This window comes from Moschus berezovskii, chromosome 6, assembly GCF_049115385.1.
Source record: "Moschus berezovskii isolate FMDL1 chromosome 6, NW_MosBer_1.0, whole genome shotgun sequence".
Classification (NCBI taxonomy): Eukaryota; Metazoa; Chordata; class Mammalia; order Artiodactyla; family Moschidae; genus Moschus; species Moschus berezovskii.
The window spans coordinates 72,635,069-72,657,940 of record NC_142465.1 but is presented as its reverse complement, the minus strand read 5'-3'; the positions used below and the strand labels follow the sequence as shown (position 1 = coordinate 72,657,940).

At 43.3% G+C, this 22,872-nt stretch overlaps 2 protein-coding genes across 4 annotated transcripts in view; both read right to left on the bottom strand.

Moving 5' to 3' along the window:
* Window positions 1–22,592, bottom strand: part of TXNRD1 (thioredoxin reductase 1) — a 61,042-nt gene extending 38,450 nt beyond the window's left edge. The window contains exons 1-2 of one of the 3 annotated variants that reach the window (XM_055394296.2): window positions 22,443–22,592; window positions 20,871–20,965 (exon numbers count right to left, since the gene is read on the bottom strand). Coding sequence is in view for 1 of the 3 variants with exons in the window: in XM_055394295.2 (XP_055250270.2) it covers window positions 20,871–20,965; window positions 22,305–22,347 (138 nt within the window). In the remaining 2 variants the exon portion in view is untranslated. Of the gene's footprint in view, window positions 1–20,870; window positions 20,966–22,227; window positions 22,247–22,304 lie in introns of those variants that run through there. The other 2 variants (XM_055394295.2, XM_055394297.2) reach the window with 2 other exon arrangements.
* On the bottom strand, window positions 4,357–8,782 carry EID3 (EP300 interacting inhibitor of differentiation 3). The gene has a single exon (XM_055394298.2). The coding sequence runs from the start codon at window positions 8,743–8,745 to the stop codon at window positions 7,612–7,614; it is 1,134 nt and encodes a 377-aa protein (XP_055250273.1). The 5' UTR covers window positions 8,746–8,782; the 3' UTR covers window positions 4,357–7,611.
* Window positions 22,593–22,872: the final 280 nt, after the last annotated feature.

Genomic DNA, 22,872 nt, shown 5'->3' with positions numbered 1-22,872 from the left:
AACAGCAGGGGCAGGACTGCATCATCCTGACCGTCTGCACAAAAGGTCTAACATGAAAGGCTGGTAAACACAGCCAGTATTCATCAACTGGCATTATGGCGAGGTTCCTCCTCCAATGCAAGGCACTGTGGGGAGAAAAACAACAGCCCTTCAGATCAAAGGATCAATATGGGCTTCAGGTCATAATCGTTTCTCTCTCTAGCTGATCTCACAGCATAAGGGCTGACTTGATGCTTTAAAAGAATTAACAAATGACGCTGGATGTTCTTCTGGGAAAATAACCATTTTTAATCTAAGCCTCATTTTATCTGCACGCACTTAACACAGATGGTGCCAGAACACAATCACTGGCTACCTAAATAAAAACCACCCAGTTCCTATAACCACTTCCTCTACTACTGAATAAAACAAGGTAACTGTCATGCTGAAAAGCATGCTCCCTCCACCAACCTTCATAACCTGCTCTCTACTGAAATTATGTATCAGACCTGGGTTCTTATGGTTCAAGTTTAAGAAAAATTGTATCAACCAGTGCACCAATTTTACAAAGAAAGCTCTGGGTGAACCTGAATATTTTTAATTCTGTAAAGTAAAATCAGAAGGACAGGGAATTGAGGTATTCAGCTGACCCCAGAACTAAACAAGATGTTTTACAATTATAATCCAACTTAAAACTGAAGTTGCTGTCATTCAATTATAAGGAAGAGGTTGCCCACCTGAGATGTAAGACAGACAGACAGACATCTCCTTCTCCTCTACAGCATAAGGAAGAAGTACACAGATGGGGGTAAGGAGAGACAGGAGAAAACTGTCCCCCATTCTCCAGTTACAATTGCCAGAAACAGTGGTCGCTGACCAGAGCAGCTGATAAAGAACAGGAGTTCTCAAACTTTCAGTCTCAAGATGCCTTTAGAACCTTAAATTATTTAGGATTTCACACAAAAAGCTTTGAATAATGTGGGTGGGGTTTTGAATATTAGAAACTAAAACTAAGAAAAAAATTTTAATATCTTGAATATAAAAATACATAAACTATTAAAATATCTTTAAAATTTAAATAAAAACAAACATTACTGCTAAACATAAACAACTGATTAAAAACATTTTTAATCAGTGAGAAAAGTGGCATTATTTTCTATCTTCATGATTCTCTGATGTGTGTTGATGACAGTGCACATCTTTTTCGTGTTCAGTCTGCTGCACCACATCGCCTGCTGTGTAACCTCTGGAAAACTCCACAGCAGACTTGTAAGAGAATCAGAGTGAAAAAGACAAAGAGCAAGTTATTATTAAGATCATTTTGACCTAAAGGACTACTTGAAGGGGTAGGAGTGAGGGTGGGGATCTGGACCACATTTTGAGAACCTACCCACAGAGATGTAAACGTATACCCTCCTCTCCCCAGCAGCTGCTGGTGAAGCTTACAGAATGTACATTCTTCCATCTGCCTCTCAAAGCCTTTCCTCTACCCCACCCCTAGTAAACACTGCTTCAGACTCCCCAGAAAGGCACAATAAGGAATGTAATTAAGATTTCTTTAAAATTAGAATAAGTCATCTTTATTCTCCCCCTCCAAAATCATTGAAGATGGTGACTGCAGCCATGAAATTAAAAGATGCTTGCTCCTTGGAAGAAAAGCTATGACCAACCTAGACAGCATATTAAAAAGCAGAGATATTACTTTGCCAACAAAGGTCAGTCTAGTCAAAGCTATGGTTTTTCCAGGAGTCACGTATGGATGTACAAGTTGGGACTATAAGGAACGCTGAGGGTCGAAGAATTAATACTTTTGAACTGTGGTGTTGGAGAAGACTCTTGAGAGTCCCTTGTACTGCAAGGAGATCTAACCAGTCAATCCTAAAAGAAATCAACCCTGAACATTCACTGGAAGGACTGATGCTGAAGCTGAAACTCCGATACTTTGGCCACCTGATGCGAAGAACTGACTCATTGGAAAAAACCCTGATGTTGGGAAAGATTGAAGGCAGGAGGAGAAGAGAATGACGGGGTGAGATGGTTGGATGGCATCACCAACTCAATGGACATCAGTCTGAGCAAGCTCCATGAGTTGCTGATGGACAGGGAAGCCTGGCGTGCTGCAGTCCGTGGGGTCGCAAACGAGTTGGACATGACTGAGCGACTGAATTTAACTGATACTGATTCTCCCCCTAAACACGACTCTATCCTTTGGGCAGGTGTGTACTGGTCTTTGGTTTTTTACCCATTATACATGAGCTCTTGTGTCAAACCGACCTGGGTTAAAATACCTGCTCTACCATTCTCAAGGCTGGGTGATCTTGCTGCTGCTGCTAAGTCACTTCAGTCGTGGCCAACTCTGTGCGATCCCATAGACGGCAGCCCACCAGGCTCCCCCGTCCCTGGGATGGCTATCACCTAATCCTTGGGAGTCTGTTTTTACATTCTGTAAAATGAGCATGCCCTCTCAACTACTGAGTTTGAGAAAATGCATATATAGCACAGTGGCTGGAAGGAAAAATCCCTACATTCATTAATTCTCCCCTTCCTACAAAAGGGAACCTGCCTGCCCAAGGGGCTGAGTCAAAAAGCTCTGGTATTTCCAGATGTCATTCCCTACACTTCCTTGCATCACCGCTCACCTGAAATGCCCTCTTCCCACCAAATTCTGATGCAGTACATTGACGGCAGGTTATATTATTTCTATTCAATGTAAACAAAACATCACCCTTTCTAAAGCATTCCTTTAGGTTCTTCTACCAATATCTGAAGATCCCAACATAAGGTTATTCCTTCCATTGTTTCCCTAAGGTTCCCAAACAACATTATCTTTTTTTTTTCTCACAACTGCATTAATACAGGTTCTCAGAGCCCTCAGTGAAGGCTGTTCCACCCCAGCCACTTCCTGTCCTTCAAGATTTAGCTGGAAGCCTTTAGCTGACGGCAGACTGGCTCCTCTCCTGAGGCCCCTGTTGGTATCTTCACACGATCCCATCAACTCCACAAGGATAGCATCTTTTCTTTCATCCTGGCATCACCAGTGCCAATTCCACATGCCTGTGATGTGATGTTCAAAAACATTCTTAGAATAAAAGACCTGAGCGCTCATTCCTGCTGTGTTACGTGTACTGAGAGGCTGGGCTTCAAGTTCAGTTTTCTCATCATGAAAATAAAACTGTGGGAAAACATTAGAAAAGGTATCAGGTGTGCAGCATATTGGTTAGGAGCTCATATTTAGTCCACATCTGAATCTGACTCTGCTATTTGTGTGATCCTGAGCAAACTGCTTAAATTCTCCTGCCTGGGCTCCTTGTCTGCATGGTTATATAAATTGTATCAGCTGCTGCAGCCAACAAGCTGCAGCATCCACTAGGGGATGTAGTCAAGCCTCTGTGCTTTGGATGACCATGGGCCAGGAAAGAACACTAAGTGATGGTTTAAATGCTACAGACTTTCTAGAAGAGCCCAGTGGGCCCCAAGGCCTATGACAGCAATTAGCAAACTACAATCTGAGAGGCAAATTTAGCAGGCCTGCAGTTCTTTCTTTTTTTCTTTTTGAACAGTCCCTGAGCTGAGAATTGTTTTTCTTATTTTAAAGTTGTAAGCATGAAAAGAAAAAAAAAAAATCAAGAGTAAAACTTCATGATACATGAAAATTATATGAAACTTGAATTTTGGTATCCATTAAGTAACATCTTATTGGAAAAAGACCAGGCCCATTTGTTGCAATATTGTCTATGGCTGCTGTTTCTGCAGCAGGAGCACAATTGATTAGTTTCAACCAAGGCCATATGGCCCACAAAGCTTAAAATATTTACTATCTGGCTTTCTGCAGGACAAGAATTGCCAACTCCTGGCCTAGAGGAAATTTTAATAAATGCTGACAGGTGGTGCTGGATGAAAAGTACCCTACAGTAATACTAAGGGGTAAGCACAAATCAAAGAACTGTCTTCCTGCTCTGGAAGTCGAGATGCTGGCTGTACTACCTTTCTTCCAGGAGAACCAGGGACACTGATTCTCCATGACCAGTTAACTATCTAGACCTTCAGCTAACATGTGCCTAAAATACTTAAGGGCCACAGTAATACTTGTAGCTCAGCTGGTAAAGAATCTGCCTGCAATGAGACAGACCTGGATTTGATCCGTGGGTTGGGAAGATCCCCAGGAGAAGGGAAACGCTACACCCTCTCCAATATTCTGGCCTAGAGAGAATTCCATGGACTCACAAAGAGTTGGACACAACTGAGCAACTTTCACTTTCACATAATCAGTAACATTTAAAGGACTCTAAATCAAGTATCCAGGCAAATTACTTACAACAAACAGACTCCATTTCAATGCCCCCTGCCAGGGGCTTTGCCTTACACCCCAACCACCCCCAACACACCTGCCCCCCAACACAGCATCTCAACCACTCTCCAGGTAGTTTTTCTTCAGAGCAATCATCACTGACAGAATTACTGTGGTCTCCCACTGTTAGGCTCAACAATAGTACCCCCAACATCAAAGTCCAAATCCCCAGAACCTGCAGATACATTACCTGTAAAACAGATTCTCAAGATGTGAGTTAAGAATCTGGTGACTGGGAGATTTTCCAGGATTACCCCACAAGGCCCAACTTATTCACAGGTATCCTTATGAGAGGGAGGCACACAGACACACCACAGAAATCAATGAAGACACAGAGGTTGCACTGGCAGTTTTGAAAATGGAGGAACAGACTGTGAATCAAGGAATACAGGCAGTCTCCAAAAAGGCTAAGCATTTTCCCCTCAGAGCCTCAACAGGACCCGGCCATACTGACACCTTGATTTTACACCTTGCACACCCTGAGAAACTGATTTCGGACTTCCAACCTCCAGAATCGTTAAAATAATTTGTGTTTTAAGCCACCAAATAGTAATTCATTACAGCAGCAATAGGGAACTAACATACATATCAAGCTATAAATCCCTTGAGAGTAGGACAATTTTCAATCCATCACCTTCCCCTCAGTGCTAGTGCAGTGCCTGGCACAGTTGCTGAAAGAATTAACCAAGTGCTCATTCTAATCACTTGATAATGGTTTCCGCAAAATAAGGGCAAGAATTTGCGAAAGCCGGGTCTAGACTTAAACTGAATGAACCAGGACGGAGAGGCCACCGTGGAAGGGGGTGGCAGCTGCATTCTGACGCTGGCCTAAGTGAGGCACTAACCTCAGTGCTCACAATGAGCCCAACACTGTGCTGAATGTTTTGTACACACCATCCCATTTAATCCTCACGACGGTCTTGTAAGCAATGTCATTGCCACTTCAGAAACGACAATAAAGAAACCTTTTGAGATTAAGAAACTTGTCCATGAGTCAAGAATTAAACCCAGGTCTAAATGATTACAAATCTCTTCCTTTTCTCACTAGATCATACCCAGTAAATCAAAGTACTTGTCACATACTGTACATTTAATAGGTCATTATTCCCACTAAGCAAATAAAAGAACCTAAGGCTTGCAGGTTTAATAATTTGTTCAAAGTCTCTAAGTAGAATTTAAAAAGGCAGAATCTGATCCCAGGTCCTTTGACCAGAATTGGTTCTGTTAACAACAAAATCCTAGTTTAAAAAAATTCCATGATATTTTCCTATCAGCTGATTTTACTGAAACTGTGAAATTAAAGCCACTCTAAATATATTGTTGAGAAACCAGCAGACTTGCAGTTTGGGTCACATCTAATCTCTATAAATGAATTATCTATTAGCCAATCTCCCTTTTTTCTTCACGGTAAAGAGGGGAAGAACCGACTACTTTAGAAAATAATTGGCTTTAATTTCCAATCTATACGTCATGACAATTTAAATTGAAACGAGTGGTCAATCTGATTTATATTTTAACAGCTATAACTTTAGAGAAGACCCAAAAGATTACCTTCCTCCTAAACCTCCACATTCTCCATTCACGCTTTTAGTTAACACTTAAATCTTCAAATACTCCTAGTAAAGACATCTGGTGTGTAAAGAGAAATCTGGTGGTAAGCAGACCTGAGGCAAGATATTTCTACTATCTCTAAGATGATCTTTTCCCCAAAAAGCAAAGATCTGTAAAACCTAAGGAACCTGGATGGTAGAGGTATGCTAAAGGGAGGATCAGAGAGACTTCCACAACTACTAGATCAAAAGGTGGAGGCACAAGGGTTAGCATCCCTTCATAAGAAAAGGGGAAGAAATGACTACTTTAGAAAATAATTAGCCCAGTTTCATGAGAAACTTCCCTTCTCGTAAAAAAAAAAACCACCTCCACTATTACTGAAGAACTTCTCAATCTCAATCTCCTCTCCATCTACATGTCACTCAATCTCTGGGTTTCCCTTCCCTGTACTACATTCAGACTTAACAGGAAATTTTTATTTAATCCTGTTACACAAAGCAGATCCTTATCCACTTCCAAGTAAGGTTTAATGGCAAGACCCACTACTACCAAAGACTGTTTCTACAGAGATCAAGAAAAACAGCTTGCAAGGATGCTCACTACACGTTCAAAAACCGTTTCCTTAAAGACCAAGATTTTCAGCAGTAGCGTCCAAATAAGGTTGCAATTTATATTCTTAATACAAGCGACAACAAAAGCCTTTAGAGCTTTATATGAAGTGAAGGAAATTTGGATAAATTAATCATATACTGATAGTTTACACAGGGAGAGTTTCCAGGCATTCAAAGTCCTATTAAGAAATCAAAATTGAGTTGGGAACAAATATTCAAGGCCAGTACATAATGAAACATCACCAATTCTGAGAAACACTCTGTGTACTAGCAGAAATTACAAAGGGAAACTAGGGGCCAGAGAAGAAACAAAACAAGTAGATAAAAATTGTAACTGGATGTTAAAAGATTTTGTGTTTGAAATAATCTAACAAAGAGAGGGCACTAACAGATGAGGTAAATCAATTTTTGCCTAGTATAACATTCAGTTAGAATAGTTTTCCAAAGAAAACTTATAGATCTCTCTGGAGCCATAACCACTCACAATTCCACATATTTGACCCTCCATATTTCCCCTGCCGATCTTTGATTGATTCCTACTCACCGTTCAGTACTTAGTTGATGTACCTATTACAGTAGACAGTCTACTTTTGTTAAGCCCACACCACAGTAGAAATTATTTAGAACAAGGACACCCACTCATTAATCTTATGAGTCTTCTTTGAAATGAAGCGTGGCATCTGAATTTTTTTTTACAGTGTTAACATGACTTACGCACTGTCCTACAGTCTTTCTTGACCCTTTTTTTTCACCCATTCTTTCCCCCAACCTGGTCAAGAGCCCCATATGGGATTCCCTTGGCTCCCTGTAGCAGAGAAAGCAATGCAGGATCACAGAGCATCATAACTCATTTTTTTTTAATTATCAAACACCTTTTATTTTATGGGATTCAGTTTTTATTAATAAAGTCTTAAGGAGCAGTCAAAAAATCTTTCCCATGAACACGCTAGTAAATTTTTTAAGCAACAAAAGACAACTTTATAAAACTACCAAAAAAAATACAACACACAGTAAAACAACTTATTTTCTTTACTTTTCTCAAGAAATACAGTATGTGCTTCTGTTTGGATTTTACTCTCCACTATGTTATGCTTTAGAAAATAAACAAAAATGCATCCTATGCTAAGAATAAGAGTTTGTGATCATAGCCTCTGAAATTTCGAAAGTTGCCACAATATTTTTCCAGTCTTGTAAACTCAAAGATATAACGCCCTGTTTCCTTCTGTGGAAACTGGGATCATTTCCCTCACCGGCTAGGTTAATATTAATTGGCTCCAATATTGGCAGCCTGTCTTGGTCAAGCCTTATTCTTGCAAAACCATCCCTTATAATGAAAGAAACGTAAAAGATATTCTCCACAGTACGAGAGAAAGAGTTTGGATCAATCACAAACTCAAAATAAGACACAGGAGTATCAGGATACTTTCGAAAGTACGTTTGCAACAATCCCAAGATTCTTTCTACTTCTTTTTCTGTGGCTTCTTGATTACCAGTGAGATCGAGCTTCCTCAGCTTTGTAGGCATATCCCCATCCTCTTCCATTTTCTGAACTTTTCTCCGGTGATCAAGTCGCGGCTTTCGCGCGGCAGACTCTGGTTTGAACGAACCAAAAAGAAAGTGGAACGTTTCAGCTTGTAACATCCACGACGTCGCTTCCTTCTGTACTGTCTCCCAGAAGGAAACAGCTATATTATCGTCACAGTTATTTAACGGATCATGTCTGTCATCTTCCATCCAATTTAGACCCACAAATATAAACAGAAAGTCACAAAATGCCACCTGATTAAAAAAGCTCATGTCAGAGTTCAGCTGCTTTGCTTTTTCTTTACCCAAATCAGAAGCCAAAACAAGAAACTGAGAGTCGAGAGCAGCTTCTCTTGTTCGACTCACTGCATCAAAGAGGACATTGGCTTCCTCAAGAGCCTCGGTTAAGGAGTCGCCTCCCGCGTTCACTATGTCGTCACGGTTCTGGTGGACGGTACAGATGAGCTGCCGGTACTGCTTGCGGATACTCCGGCATTTCTCCTCATCCACCCGCTCCAGCAGGCTGGGGTCGATGTCGGCCTTCCCCCAGCTCAGGTCGTCAGAGGAGGTATCAGATTCCCAGTCAGACGCCGCTGCCACTTCCACCTTCAAAGCTTCCTCCTCCTCCTCCTCCTCCACCTGCTTCCGAGAGTACGCACTACCCCGGATGGTCACCGCTGGCCGCGCTCTCGTCTCGCCGGCTTCCCTCAGGGAATCATTTTCATCGGCCATGTCGGCGACGGGAGGCACTCAGGTAACGGTCTTCGCGACGTTTCGGACGGACAACAACGGAAACCGCAGGGGTCACCCAGGGCGGAGGAAGCCGCTGCGCATGCGCACTAAAGGCGGCCTGGCGGCCCCGCCCCCTCAGTTCGCGAACGAGCACCCCCTCCCCCGCCCGCGCAGAACGCCGGCAAGACGCGGGTCCCGGCGCCGCACTGGAGTAGCACAGGTTGGTTCAAACGACAGCCGTTATTTTGGCGTTTACTCTCAGTGTCATCTAGCTTTCAAAGAAACGCTTGCAAAATCTAACGACAAAACTATGGGAAGACTAAACGTCCCGTACTGTAAAACACTGGCTGTCACATACTGCAGCAATACTGTCATTAAAAGATGGGGTGGGGGGTTGTTTTTTGTTTTAAAAATCTGGCTAAATTACAAACTGCTTACAAAGCCAAGGATCGCGGCCTGCACTATCATCTCCATTGCGGAAAGACTGAACTCCCAAGGTTCACTTGCAGAGTGGTTGCTAGGACTCCGTCTTCATTATACAAATGTAAATTGTGTTTTGAAGGCCTTCAAAAGCCAAATCCTCGCCAACCTACCCCAGTGGGGAGGGGGTAGGGTGACCGGGTAAGCAAGGGTCCGGGCTGGCGCATGCACAAAGGTGCGCTGCCCTACCCCCACCCCTACCCCGTCCCCCAGTGTTAGGCAACTGATCTCTGACTCTGCAGCATCCATGAGTACAAGAATACAGTACACAGGGTCTCCGCCAAAGAACTCTTTGGAAGACTGCAAAAGTACAGGTCACACACCCCGAGTGGATATTAATCTGAATCCTAAAAGGTGAGAAACCTGTTAAGAATTTAAACACAATCTGTTACGAGGATATGAACATGAACTCTGTAAAGTCACGTGACAAATTTATGTAGGAAAATACTGCCACTAGTTCACGGGGGAATCACCTAAAGTTGGAGAAAGGAAGGACTCAGCTCACTAGTCACAAGAGGGGAGGGACAGGAAAGAGGGAGAGAGAACACCTCAGAGCACCTCAAGTTCTGGTTTCCCGCATCAGCAAGTATCTGCCCTACCTTCCCTCCAATGCATCTTTACTTGTTCATTTTCCTTTGACATTAGCACAGTTTTGGAGTAGGAAATGGCAACCCACTCCAGTATTCTTGCCTGGAGAATGCCATGGAGGAGCCTGGTGGGCTACAAGTCCATGGGGTCGCAAAGAGTCGGACACAGCTGAAACAACTGAGAGCAGTTTCTTGTAAATGCATGAACAGCAAAGGCTAGTATTCAGTTCAGTCGCTCAGTCGTGTCCGGCTCTTTGCGAACCCATAGACTGCAGCACACCAGGCCTCCCTGTCTCTTGAGAGTTTCAGTTCAGTTCAGTTCAGTCGCTCAGTCCTGTCCGACTCTTTGCGACCCCATGAATCACAGCACGCCAGGCCTCCCTGTCCATCACCAACTCCCGGAGTTCACTCAAACTCATGTCCACAGAGTCGGTGATGCCATCCAGCCATCTCATCCTCTGTCGTCCCCTTCTCCTCCCACCTTCAATCTTTCCCAGCATCAGGGTCTTTGCAAATGAGTCAGTTCTTTGCATCAGGGGCCAAAGTATTGGAGTTTCAACTTCAGCATCAGTCCTTCCAATGAACACTCAGGATTCATCTTCTTTAGGATGGACTGGTTGGATCTCCTTGCAGTCCAAGGGACTCTCAAGAGTCTTCTCCAACACCACAGTTCAAAAGCATCAATTCTTCGGCGCTCAGCTTTATAGTCCAACTCTCACATCCATACATGACTACTGGAAAAACCATAGCTTGACTAGATGGACCTTTGTTGGCAAAGTAATGTCTTGGCTTTTTAATATGGTGTCTAGGTTGGTCATAACTTTTCTTCCAAGCGTCAAGTGGGTCTTAGGAAGCATCACAATGAACAAAGCTAGTGAGGTGATGGAATTCCAGTTGAGCTATTTCAAATCCTAAAAGATGATGCTGTGAAAGTGCTGCATTCGATATGCCAGCAAGGCTAGTATTAAGTTACTCAAAAATAGTTATATTACTATTTTTGTTCACCATTATTTTCTTAAAGTGGGGTTAAAATTCAGAAAGAAACATCTGTTTTTCAAAAACAGTATGCATTATTGTTACTTGTACATATATATCATCCTGCTGTATTAGACTGTTCAAACAAGGGACTGGTTCAAAATTGGGAAAAAGTAGGTCAAGGCTGTGTATTGTCACCAAGCTTATTCAACTTTTATGCAGAGTACACCATGTGAAATGCCAGGCTGGATGACGTACAAGCTGGAATCAGATTGCAGAGAGAAACATCAGTAACCTCAGATATGCAGATGATACTACCCTAAGGGCATAAAGTGAAGGGGAACTAAAGAGCCTCTTGGAGGTGAAAGCAGAGAGGGAAAAAGCTGGCTTAAAACCCAACATTCAAAAAACTAAGACCAAGGCATCCAGTCCATCACTTCATGGCAAATGGGGAAAAAATGGAAACAGTGACAGATTTTATTTTCTTGGGCTACAAAATCACTGTAGACAGTGACTGCAGCCATGAAATATTTTTAAAGACGCTTGCTCCTTGGAAGAAAATCTATGACAAACCTAGGCACCGTATTAAGCAGAGACACTACTTTGCCAACAAAGGTAAGCACAGTCAAACCTATGGTTTTTCCAGTAGTCACGTATGGATCTGAGAGTTCGACCATCAACAAGTCTGAGCACCAAAGAATTGATGGTTTCATACTGGTGCTGGAGAAGACTCTTGAGAGTCCCTTGGACACAAGATCAAACCAGTCAATCCTAAAGGAAATCAACTCTGAATATTCATTGGAAGGACTGACGCTGGAGCTGAAGCTCCAATCCTTTGGCCACCTGATGAAAAGAAAGAGCTGACTCATTGGAAAAGACTCTGATGTTGGGAAAGATTGAGGGCAGGAGGAAAAAGGGGCAACAGAGGATGAGATGGTTGGATGGCATCAGTGTCTCAATGACATGAGTTTGAGCAAACTCCAGGAGACAGTGAAGGACAGGGAAGCCAGGCTTCCTGCAGTTCATGGGGTTGCAAAGAGTTGAACGTGACTTAGTTACTGAATAGCAACAAATTAGACTGTTAGCTCCCCTAAAGCAAGAACGTGTTTGTAAATCTTCCAAGCTGAACTGTTTTCACATGGATATATTTGAGTAGACACATTTCAATGTGTAAGCGTAGATGAAAAACTTTGTTCCAGCACCTACTGCAACTTATTTGGCAGCAAAAGATGAACTTCTCTAGTGTAAGAAATAGATCTCACACATAGATAATAAAAGTTGACTGCTTTTCATAATCCAGCCTTGTTTCTTCTCTGAAATGAAGAAAAAGCAACAGGAGAACAAAGTCGGGGCCCAGGATCATCTAAGGGCCATATTTTACCCCAAGCCTGGCCAAGTAGAAACTAATACTTAACCTGTTTTATATCTTTGGTGAAAACTCATAGTCCCAAGTTCTTAATCCCAAAGAGTTTGGTTTTATAGTTAACCATATTTTGGGGGCTTTCTGATATCCATTTCAAATTCAATAAAAGCAATTTATAGATGAACTCCAAAAGACAAGCCAACCTTCCCACCCTAAGGTGTCTATTTTCCCCTAGCTCAGAGTATGGAAAACAGGCTAGCACCAATTTGCTCCACACAGAGCCTTTCATCAAAGAATTTTTAAATGCTTTAGAAAAGTAAATGAATTTTCCCAACCTACTTATAAAGTATTACTAATACCATTTACAGGGATTTCTCAGGAGATAACAGCCCACACAACTTGCTCAGAGCAACAGCACACATCAAGACAAGCATTATGTTATTAAGTTGTGATTTCCAGTGCTAAATTTGTTGTCTGCTAGATCCCTGCTGCTAAGAACCTCAGAAACATATAGCATCCTCAGAAAGTCACTGTGGTGCTGGAGAAGACTCTTAAGAGTCCCTTGGACTGCAAGGAAATCCAACCAGTCCATTCTAAAGGAGATCAATCCTGGGCGTTCATTGGAAGGACTTAGGCTAAAGCTGAAACTCCAATACTTTGGCCACCTCATGCGACGAGTTGACTCACTGGAAAAGAGTCTGATGCTAGGAGGGGTTGGAGGTAGGAGGAGACGGGGATGGCAGAGAATGAGATGGCTGGATGGCATCACCGACTCAATGGACATGAGTTTGAGTGAACTCTGGAGTTGGTGATGGACAGGGAGGCCTGGCGTGCTGTGATTCATGGGGTCGCAGAGAGTCGGACACGACTGAGTGACTGAACTGAACTGAAACTGAACTGTGCACAAATATTTCATGAATATGGGATGAGCTATATATTTAAGCAAATCTAAGGATTTCCCCTGATCATTTGAAGACTGGAGTTGCTGCTAAAGGCTTCATAATGCCTCTATTCCCTTTCTTCTTTTCTTCAATATTTTTCTCCAATGTTACTGTTCAGTCCCTTTGCTAGGAGTTCAGATTAATTTGTTCCAAGCATTCTTAAGCTCCTTCCACAACCCTCAGTGTTCAACACAAACATAACAGGACGGATGAATGTTACAGTGTGTTACAGGTCTCTCTATGGTCAAATTTTAAAAGTCACACAGGATTCACTATCTTTTCCAGTGGGTTTTTATTGCCCGATTAATCTATAACAAAGAGATATTTAAGAGACCTCTGAGCCAAGCTAGGAACCAGTTGGGTTAGTCCTGCATGCTAAGATACCTGCTATTAGCTACCTCCTGACACTTTCCTGTTCCTTCTTGCACAGAAGTTTTTCTCCCTTCATCCTGCCAGGATAAGCTGTAAAGAGACATGGTGAAGGCGTAGTTTGATTTGTCAGAGTAGAAGGGTGTTATGTACATGTTCTTTTTCATTTTCATCTCCTTTCAGTTCAGTTCAGTCACTCAGTCGTGTCCGACTCTTTGCAACCCCATGAATCACAGCACGCCAGGCCTCCCTGTCCATCACCAACTCCCGGAGTTCACTCAAACTCATGTCCACAGAGTCGGTGATGCCATCCAGCCATCTCACCCTCTGTCGTCCCCTTCTCCTCCTGCCCCCTATCTTTCCCAGCATCAGAGTCTTTTCCAGTGAGTCAACTTGTCGCATGAGGTGGCCAAAGTATTGGAGTTTCAGCTTTAGCATCAGTCCCTCCAATGAACACCCAGTATTGATCTCCTTTAGAATGAACTGGTTGGATCTCCTTGCAGTCCAAGGGACTCTCAAGAGTATTCTCCAACACCACAGTTCAAAAGCATCAATTCTTCGGCGATCAGCTTTCTTCACAGTCCAACTCTCACATCCATACATGACCACGGGAAAAACCATAGCCTTGACTAGACGGACCTTGGTTGGCAAGTAATGTCTCTGCTTTTTAATATACTGGCTACGTTTTTAGGTGTATGTTTTTGCTTTGTTTGCCTTTTCTATTAAAGGTAAACTTGGCAATGATCAAGGCAGATTATCTGTTTTTAAAATGAGCTTCTGAAAACTCCATGGACAGTGGAAGAAGGCAAAGCTGGGTTCCAATCATGTGTGATGCATGCGTGCTCAGTCATATCCTACTCTTTTCAACCCTATGGACTGTAGCCCACCAGGCTCCTCAGTTCATGGGATTCTCCAGGCAAGAATACTGGAGTGGGTTGCCGTTTCCTCCTCCAGGGGATCTTCCCTACCCAGGGACTGAACCCACATTTCCTGTGTCTCCCACATTGCAGGTGGATTCTTCACCACTGGAGCCATGGGGGAAGCCCAATCATGACCTATTAGCGTTTCCTTAGACAGGCTGCTTAACCTGTCAGCCTCTGGTCTCCTCATCTGTAAAACATGAATACTACTACTCTGTCATAATGCTACTATAAGTATTGAATGAATCAGAATTACATAACAGATTTGACAATATTTACAACTGCTGAGTAGTTACCTTCAGTTACCCCAAAGGTAGCAAATGTTTAATAAACATTAAAACACTAAACAGAAAAAAATGTAACAAACCAGTAGCTTCACTCCTGGATATTGTTTTAGGAGCAGAAAAATGTTTTAAAGGCTAAATACATAGGAGGAAAACAGAAATATATCTCACTATAATAATACCAGTGAAATCTGTTATATAATAAAATTTTTAAACCTACTAAGGCTTCAGTTAAGCTTCCCAGGTATCGCCAGTGGTAAAGAACCCGTCTGTCAAATCAGGAGACATAAAAAATGCAGGTTCAATCCCTGGGTTAGGAAGAACCCCTGGAGGAGGGCATGGCAACCTACTTCAGTATTGTTGCTTGGAGAATCCCATGGACAGAGGAGCCTGATGGGCTACAGCCCATAGGGTCGCAAAGAGTCAGACACAACTGAGGCGACAGTTGTGTATAGCACTTTGAAAGGTAAACCACTCCACTAGATATTCTAAATCTGGGCCACAAAGTGAGTCTGAAATTATACGCAAAATTCTTTATGTTTATTTTTCTATAAATGGATTTCAGCAGATTCTTTGAAAATACTCTGTATCTAAAAGAGGCTTTGAATAACTGTTCTATTCAAATAAGGCTTTACTGTTAACTGAAGTAAAAGATAAAATGACAGTCATGTCCCACAAAATAACTTGGACCCACCCATTGAGATACTTTAGAGTACATAAAACCTCCACCCTTGCTCTGTGGTTTAAAGTCATACATTTAACTGACACTTCAGAAAACCAAGTACTGGCTGACTTGCCAAACCCCAACAACTAACATAAACAAGGGTGTGAGATGAAAAGAGAACATTTCCCATTGTAAGAGCCATTATCAACTCTCCTGGGACATCTCAGAAGCCAGCAATGACCAGGAACATCGTTTTGATAGGCTAGGGGTAGGGAAGCACCGGGTGTGTGGCTTCTAAAGGAGGCAGCCTTGGAAAAACTCAGCCCTCGAGGCCAGAGTTAAAATTAGTGCTTTCTTCATAGTTTGACTTTCCTCATTTGTAAATGCCACCCATCAGATGACTTCTCTGTCAATCAGAGTGGCTGTAACTCTTTGTAAAAAACCGTATTGCAAACATCAGGTGACAGATGTATTTTTAAATATGCACATTGCCCTACAGATGTTACAGATGACAAGGACAGGGCCTAACTCACAGGGAGAATACCGGGGCTCAATAAGCATCAGCTAAGTAGACATGTTGGAGAAGACTCTTGAGAGTCCCTTATACTGCAAGGAGATCCAACCAGTCCATTCTAAAGGAGATCAATCCTGGATGTTCATTGGAGGGACTGATGCTAAAGCTGAAACTCCAATACTTTGGCCACCTCATGCGATGAGTTGACTCACTGGAAAAGACTCTGATGCTGGGAAAGGTTGGGGGCGGGAGGAGAAGGGGACGACGGAGAATGAGATGGCTGGATGGCATCACCGACTCTGTGGACATGAGTTTGAGTGTACTCCGGGAGTTGGTGATGGACAGGGAGGCCTGGCGTGCTGTGATTCATGGGGTCGCGGAGAGTCGGACACGACTGAGCGACTGAACTGACTGAACTGAAGTAGACATAATGTGACTTTCTTCTCAGTTGACCTGGACACAGCTACATAACACGTTTAAGTGGACAATGTTCCAATCACACAGCTCCTTGAAAGTCTGAACTGCATTATATGCTGCCTAGAACCTCTCCTGAACCACTTTGGGCACAACTGCTGATAGAGACAGTCCACTTTCAGAAAATCAGACACCTCATGGCTAAATCCCTCACTCAAGTCAGTCCTCTAGCTCTGCCATCAATCACTCATTCTACAAGTATTTACTGAGTGCATATCCGGTATTAATACAACACATGGAAGACACAAAAGTAAGCCATTTTTGTCCTAAAGGAAGGTACAACGTAGTAGGCACAGAGGAATGCAATTCCAGCCTGCAAATATGCTGCACACCAACGCCAATTTGCCAGAACTATGCCAGGAATACCAAGATCTGCATGGGCTCAGCCGTGAGTCATGAATATACAATCACACCCGAGAGATCAGGCATGCATCCCAAAAGAGATAACACAAAGCCAAGTGCCAGAAGTGTGAGAACAGCACAGTGAGCTTTACAGACAGCCCTGTGCTCCATCCTGGCTTTGCCGCTGTGTTGTCTGGGCATACTCCTTAAGTTCTGAGGGCCTCCACTCTGTCATGTGGAAAACTGGATCACACCACCTCCTTCACAGCACTCTTGTAGGATTAAATCAACTAGAGATCACAGCACTTAGAAGCTAGCACAGAAGACACATTCAATACATGGTAGCTACTCTCTCATTGGTAGGCACGCTCATTTAAATATCTGATGAGATCTGAAGACAGATCTGGAAACACAGGCACTAAGAATAAGTCTAGCTCTTCACTCTTGATATTGGCAGGACTCCTCTTTTCCCAGAGACAGGGATTTGTGGGAGTACTGAGGGAGCAGAGGAGGGGAAAGAGGTAAATCTGGCCTTGTACTCTGAGCCAGGTGGAAAAATGGGTCTGAGCAGGAAGACAAGTCAGAAAATGACTTTTGAAATGAAATAAAGAACAGACCAAAGGAGGGAAATGTTAGGGACTATAGCTGCAACAGTATTCCCACGAGCTTCCAGTATAGGCAAGGGAGCAGAACAAGAGACAACCAGAAAAGCAGGTTGGGGCCAAACCCTGGGGAACACAGAAAACCAAATTAAGAAATGTACACTTTATCCTGGATGCAGATCCAGGGGCAGCAAACAAGCAGTCAGGAAAATGACTATGCAGAAGATGGACAGGAAGGGCAGGAAGAGAGAAGAAGGCAGCCAGTTAAGAGACTATAGAGGCAGGAGGCAGTGAGTACCTGAAGCAGCCTGGGCAAAACTTAACAGAGGCAGAAGGCACCTGCATGGGAAACAGTCAGGCCTGGCGAAATGAACACAAAACATAAAGGTGAAAAGAAATCTGAAGCCTGGACCAGAACAGTGACACCATTGTACCAGGACAGACAGCAAAGAGGTTTGAGTCATCTCTTGGTTAAAGCGAAAGGAGAAGGCATTGGGTCTCACCATAGATTCACAGCTACTAAAAACTGTATTGTAGAATCAGCGCCAGATAAATATATTTGCAGTACAAACAATCTATGCCCCTTTTAAACACTGTTAGTCTTTACCTCTTACCTTCTTAAGAAACCAAGGTCAAAGCAGTCCTTCAACACTCCTTAGGCTGAAAAGCACACACATTACTAATCTCCCCAGAAGGGACTGTCTCAGAGGAGAGAATCGAGTTTTCTACTCATTTTAGTAGAGTATTAAGAAAGAAAGTGGACTAGGCAGAGTTATTAAATTACCGCTCCATTTCCTGATGTCCATTCAATCAGGAGTTTCTGGTTTCTGGTAACTTTAGAAGTTCAGCTTGAAAGGACACTTGCCTCTTTCAGTGCCCACCCCTGAGCTTCCCCGACACTAGTTCCAAAATTCACTTGGATGTTCATCAAAACGTACTGCTCTGTGTCTGTCACCTCTCCTGTTACTGTCTGGAATAAATGAAGTCCCATGTTGCAAGTTTTAGTCTTATCTTCCCAAGTTATTCTCTCAAACTACTTAAGTCTTATATTTGGCCCTTCGTATTCCAGCAAGTGCTTTTTCACTCACTTTGCTTTTCCTTTCAATACCACCAAGAGGCATTTTGTACAAGTGGTTTCAGAACTCTAGAATCCAGGAGATGCTGATTTACATATAAGATTTCCTGTAAGAAAATTTGCAAACTTGCTCTTAAAGAACTAAAATATTTACCTTTATACTAAAATATTTAACTAAAATACCTTTTGGGTATTAAGCCATATCTTTTGTTTTGGTTTTCCTCAATTCTAATTATTTAGCAACTAATCTTGACCAAACTACCTCATATGTTAAAGTAAATCTCAAAACAGGATATATAGCGTAAGAATTACCTGAGGGGGCTTCTTTAAAATAAATTAAAAGGCAGAACCTAGCCCCTTCCAGAGAGTTCAATGAATAACACCTCAGATATAGCCCAGCATACCATGTTTAACAAACATTCCAGGTGACTGCAGTTTTTTTGAAAGGCACTTCTTTAAAGCCTTTATCATATAGGTAGTCATCTAAACTTATCAGTTCCTTCCAGTAGGACCCTACTCCCTGGTCTCCTACAATTCACTGTGAATGCAAGGTAGGTTTTGGTGCTGCTGCTGTTTATTGAGGGTAAAGGAAGGTAAATGAAGAAACAATATTAAGAGGAGAAAAGAAAAGCAGACATTTTTATGAACTCCCACTTCATTATTTAAGTTGCAATTAAAGCAGGAAATCTTAACCTTTAAGGTGTGGACTTTAAAAGGATTTAGCACTAATCCTATAAGCACTCAATTCTCCACCAAATAAATGCCTTTCTCCACTCATATCCAATTTTCCCTAATAATTTCAGGACCTGCCATTTGGCCCCAAATGTGGTCAATCTGCTGCAAATTCATAAACATTTCTTACCTAGCTGTATTCTTTCATTTTTTAGTACTCATTAAAAATCAAAAATAAATGATAAAAGGAGAGTGATGTTTACTTGGAAGAGGTGTGCTAAATAATTTTTTTAATTTTAATTATAATTTGTCAGTAGGCTTTTCGTTCATGGCACTGCACTTCGTTAAATGGCTAAAATTAACTATGGTCATACAGAATTGAGAATATCCGATCTTATCAATTAAGTGGGTGCAAAGCTTATTAAAAAATTCATAAACATTCTTTTTACTCCCATTCGTATTAAAGCCAGGATCATCTATAGAATTGATACAAATTCAAATGCCTATACACCTTTCTAAGTGCAAATTTATGACACAAGTAGAGAGATCAGACAGAAAGGAATATTAATAGGACTTTGTTTCATTTTACTTGCAAACTAAAGGTCTGAGTAACACAATATATTTTATATCAAGCTAAAAGCCTTTGTAGGGGTGGCTCAGTGGTAAAGAATCTGCCTGCCAATGCAGACTGGGGGGAATGTGGGTTTGATCCCTGGGTCAGGAAGATTCCCTGAAGGGGAAAATGGCAACGGAACCCACTCGAGTATTCTTGCCTGGGAAATTCCATTGACAGAGGACCCAGGCACCAGTCCATGGGGAAGCAAAAAGAGTAGGACATGACTGAGCAACTAAACAACAAATGCCTTTTTATTTCAATTATTTTCCATTATTTACTGTGTCTTTGAAGTCTATCGCCATTTTCTATACCCATTCTTCAAAAAGGTAATAAATGATTCTTTTATAAAAAAAGATAGTAAATGCAAATTAATTGTTAGTCATCCTGAAGGCAAACATATCTAAATACACTGTTGGACTTAACTGAGAATTCAAGCTTACTTAAGACAGCACTGGTCAAGTAGGAGTTCCATTTCTTCAAAGTTACAGATACAATTAAACAAGGACGACCAAAAAAAAAAAATCAGCAAAAATTAAAGCAGATATAGCAAGGTGATAAGATTCTGAGTATCCCCCACACCTGATGTGTTAATAGAACATCATCCATGTTGCATATCCCTCCAAAGGTGTACCCTGCCCGCCAGCACTGGGCCAGTGAGGTAGGCCATGACCCATCCAACCCTCAGTAGATGGTCCTAAGGGAGGACTGCCACCAGCTCACCACCACCCAAAGGAAAGATTGCTTTCTTTCCTTTGGTTCTACCCGGTTAACTCTGAGCTAGAAAAGAGACCACTGCACGGAAATGAACTCACTCCAGGAGCTTGAGGTCGCTCTCCCCTGAGCCTGGGGTGTCTGGGTTTCCCTCCCTGCGAATTAAAAAGGAAGATGATAGGGTCCGGACAAAGATAACCATTCCCTGACCCACTTTTCTCCATACTTCTCTAAATAACTCACTTTCAGCAGTTTACACTGCTTCTAAAATACAAAAAAAAAAAAAGTTATTTAGATTTACTGGAAGAGAGAGGGAGGGACATAGGAAGGAAAGGAGATGTAGCTCCCCAGTTCTGAAACGTGTCTCATCCACGTCGATTCACACGTGAGCTGGCGCCCGCGTTTCTTCGTTTGTCTAAGGATGTGCTCCTTGTGGAGGTTCGCTCACAATCACCCTGGGTCTGAGACCACGACCGGCTCGGTGAGCTTGTTTCCAGTTCAGGCGGGTAAAAGAGACGTTAAGGTCCCCCACCTACCTTCAGGGTCGGACCATGGTGGCCTATCTTTCTCCGTTTCACAGGGGTTTTGGAGGTCCGTTCGGACAGCGCTTCCTCGAGGCCCAGCCGGTCCTCTGTGGCACAAAAGCAGAGCGGAGCCGGTCAGTCTTTCCGCCCCGGGGCCGCGGCGGGAAGTGCGCGGCGAGGGCGGGGCTTCCGCGTCCCCAACTGCACGCCCCCCGGCGACCGCCCGGCCCCAGCCCGGGCCCCGGCCCTGACCTTGACCACGGCCGCGCGCCGGCTCGGGTCTCGGACCCGCGCACCGGCATGCGGCCTGGAAACGTGGCGTCGCGGCCCGCGAAAACCCCAGGGTTCCGGCCGGATTCTAAGATAAACAAGGCTCGCTAAAATACGCGTCCTACTTTCCCGGCAAGTCCAGAATTCAGAAAAGCCTCATAAAGAAGGCTAAGGCACAATTATCTCAGTTTTGATTAAAAACACCTCCCAACTTAAATCTTCCTTTGAACTCTGCATGGCTAAAGTATGCAGAAAACCAACTTCCAACGTTTCTTTGAAATCTGAAACCACGGGGCAAGATTAAGGACACTATGCCCACTGAGGGTGCTTTTATTTAAGAGCCTTGAAATAATAAAGCAACACCCTACATGACAGCCTGGGTGCAACTGGTCCAATTTTACAAACGGGTGAACTCAGGTAGAGAATGAGTCAGTGAGAATTAAAAATAGACTCCAGTTATCCTGACATCAGGTCCATTCATCAGACTAAATCCACCGAAGCACCCAAAAGTATAGTCTGATAATAACAATAATAGCAGGACCGATTCTGCAGTGCTTTGCATATATTAATACTGGATCTTCACCACTACCGTTTCGTAATATGTTTTATCAGGTCCATTTCACAGATAGGGAAGAGGCACAGAAACACTTTCTGCCCAAATTCAAGCAAGCTACCCAACAGCAGAGCCAGGATTCAAACCTGGCAATGCAGTGTAGCCTTTAAACGCCTACCCTGCCTGATACAGTGAGATGAGCACCAGTTCCTCTTCGCTGTCTCCTGTAACAGCCTGGGGAGTCACAGCAGTCTGAGCGTGGTCTCCCCGCTTGCACACACAGAGACACATATGACTTGCCAACCTCTCGCAATTTCTGAAGATTCAGTGGTGTGACGATTACTCGAAAGGCATCCTTAAATTGTTACACTCGCTTAAGGCTGACAAGGCTCTGTCAAACTATTCATCGTATTTGCACCTACATTTCAAGACTCGTGCTCTACGAAATGATACAAAACCCCATTTTTCTCCAATATTCTGCAAACCGTCCCTGTAGAGAAAAGCTAGAGACAGGAAACCAATCGACAGAGGGCCGGTCTCACCTACCGACGCGCTAAGCTTTCACCCACCCGGGCGAAACAATGACCGACGCCAAAAAGCTCCCTCGCCTGGAGAAGCCTCACCCCTGCTCAGACACGCCTTCAGACGTCTCCCTTCCCCCTGCATCCCCAAGGCATCCGACAGGAGGATGCTCCGGGCCCGGCGAGCTCACAGCCCGGGGGCTCCAGGCTTCCTCCGTTTTCAGTGAACCTGAAGCTTACACGAACGCGAGCCCCTGGACACCCGGCGGTCCTCCGGCCGTGCTAGCGCGCCTTCAGTCTGGATGCAATGCGGGACTGGGGCAAACTGAGCGAAAGGTCCGCGGATTCCCAGTGGCTCCGAGAAGCCACGCCCTCCTCTTAAGTGGGCGGGCAAACCGCCAGAGTCAGAATGACAAAGCAAAAATCCACTCCTCGTGCAGCCCTGGCGACTACGCGGATGGGCTTAGCAAAGTGGGATCTCCTAATTGGGTGACAGCACATCCTCTTCCTGCTCACAGCGCCCCCAACCCAAGAAAGGTGCAAACGCAATTTAAGGAAATGTGTGGAACCGGAACAAAAAGAGTGTGCCTTAACTGAACTGGACTATGCCCTCAGGCACTGACTCTGGAACTTTGTTACCGAATGTGATCAGGCAAAGAACTTTAAAAAT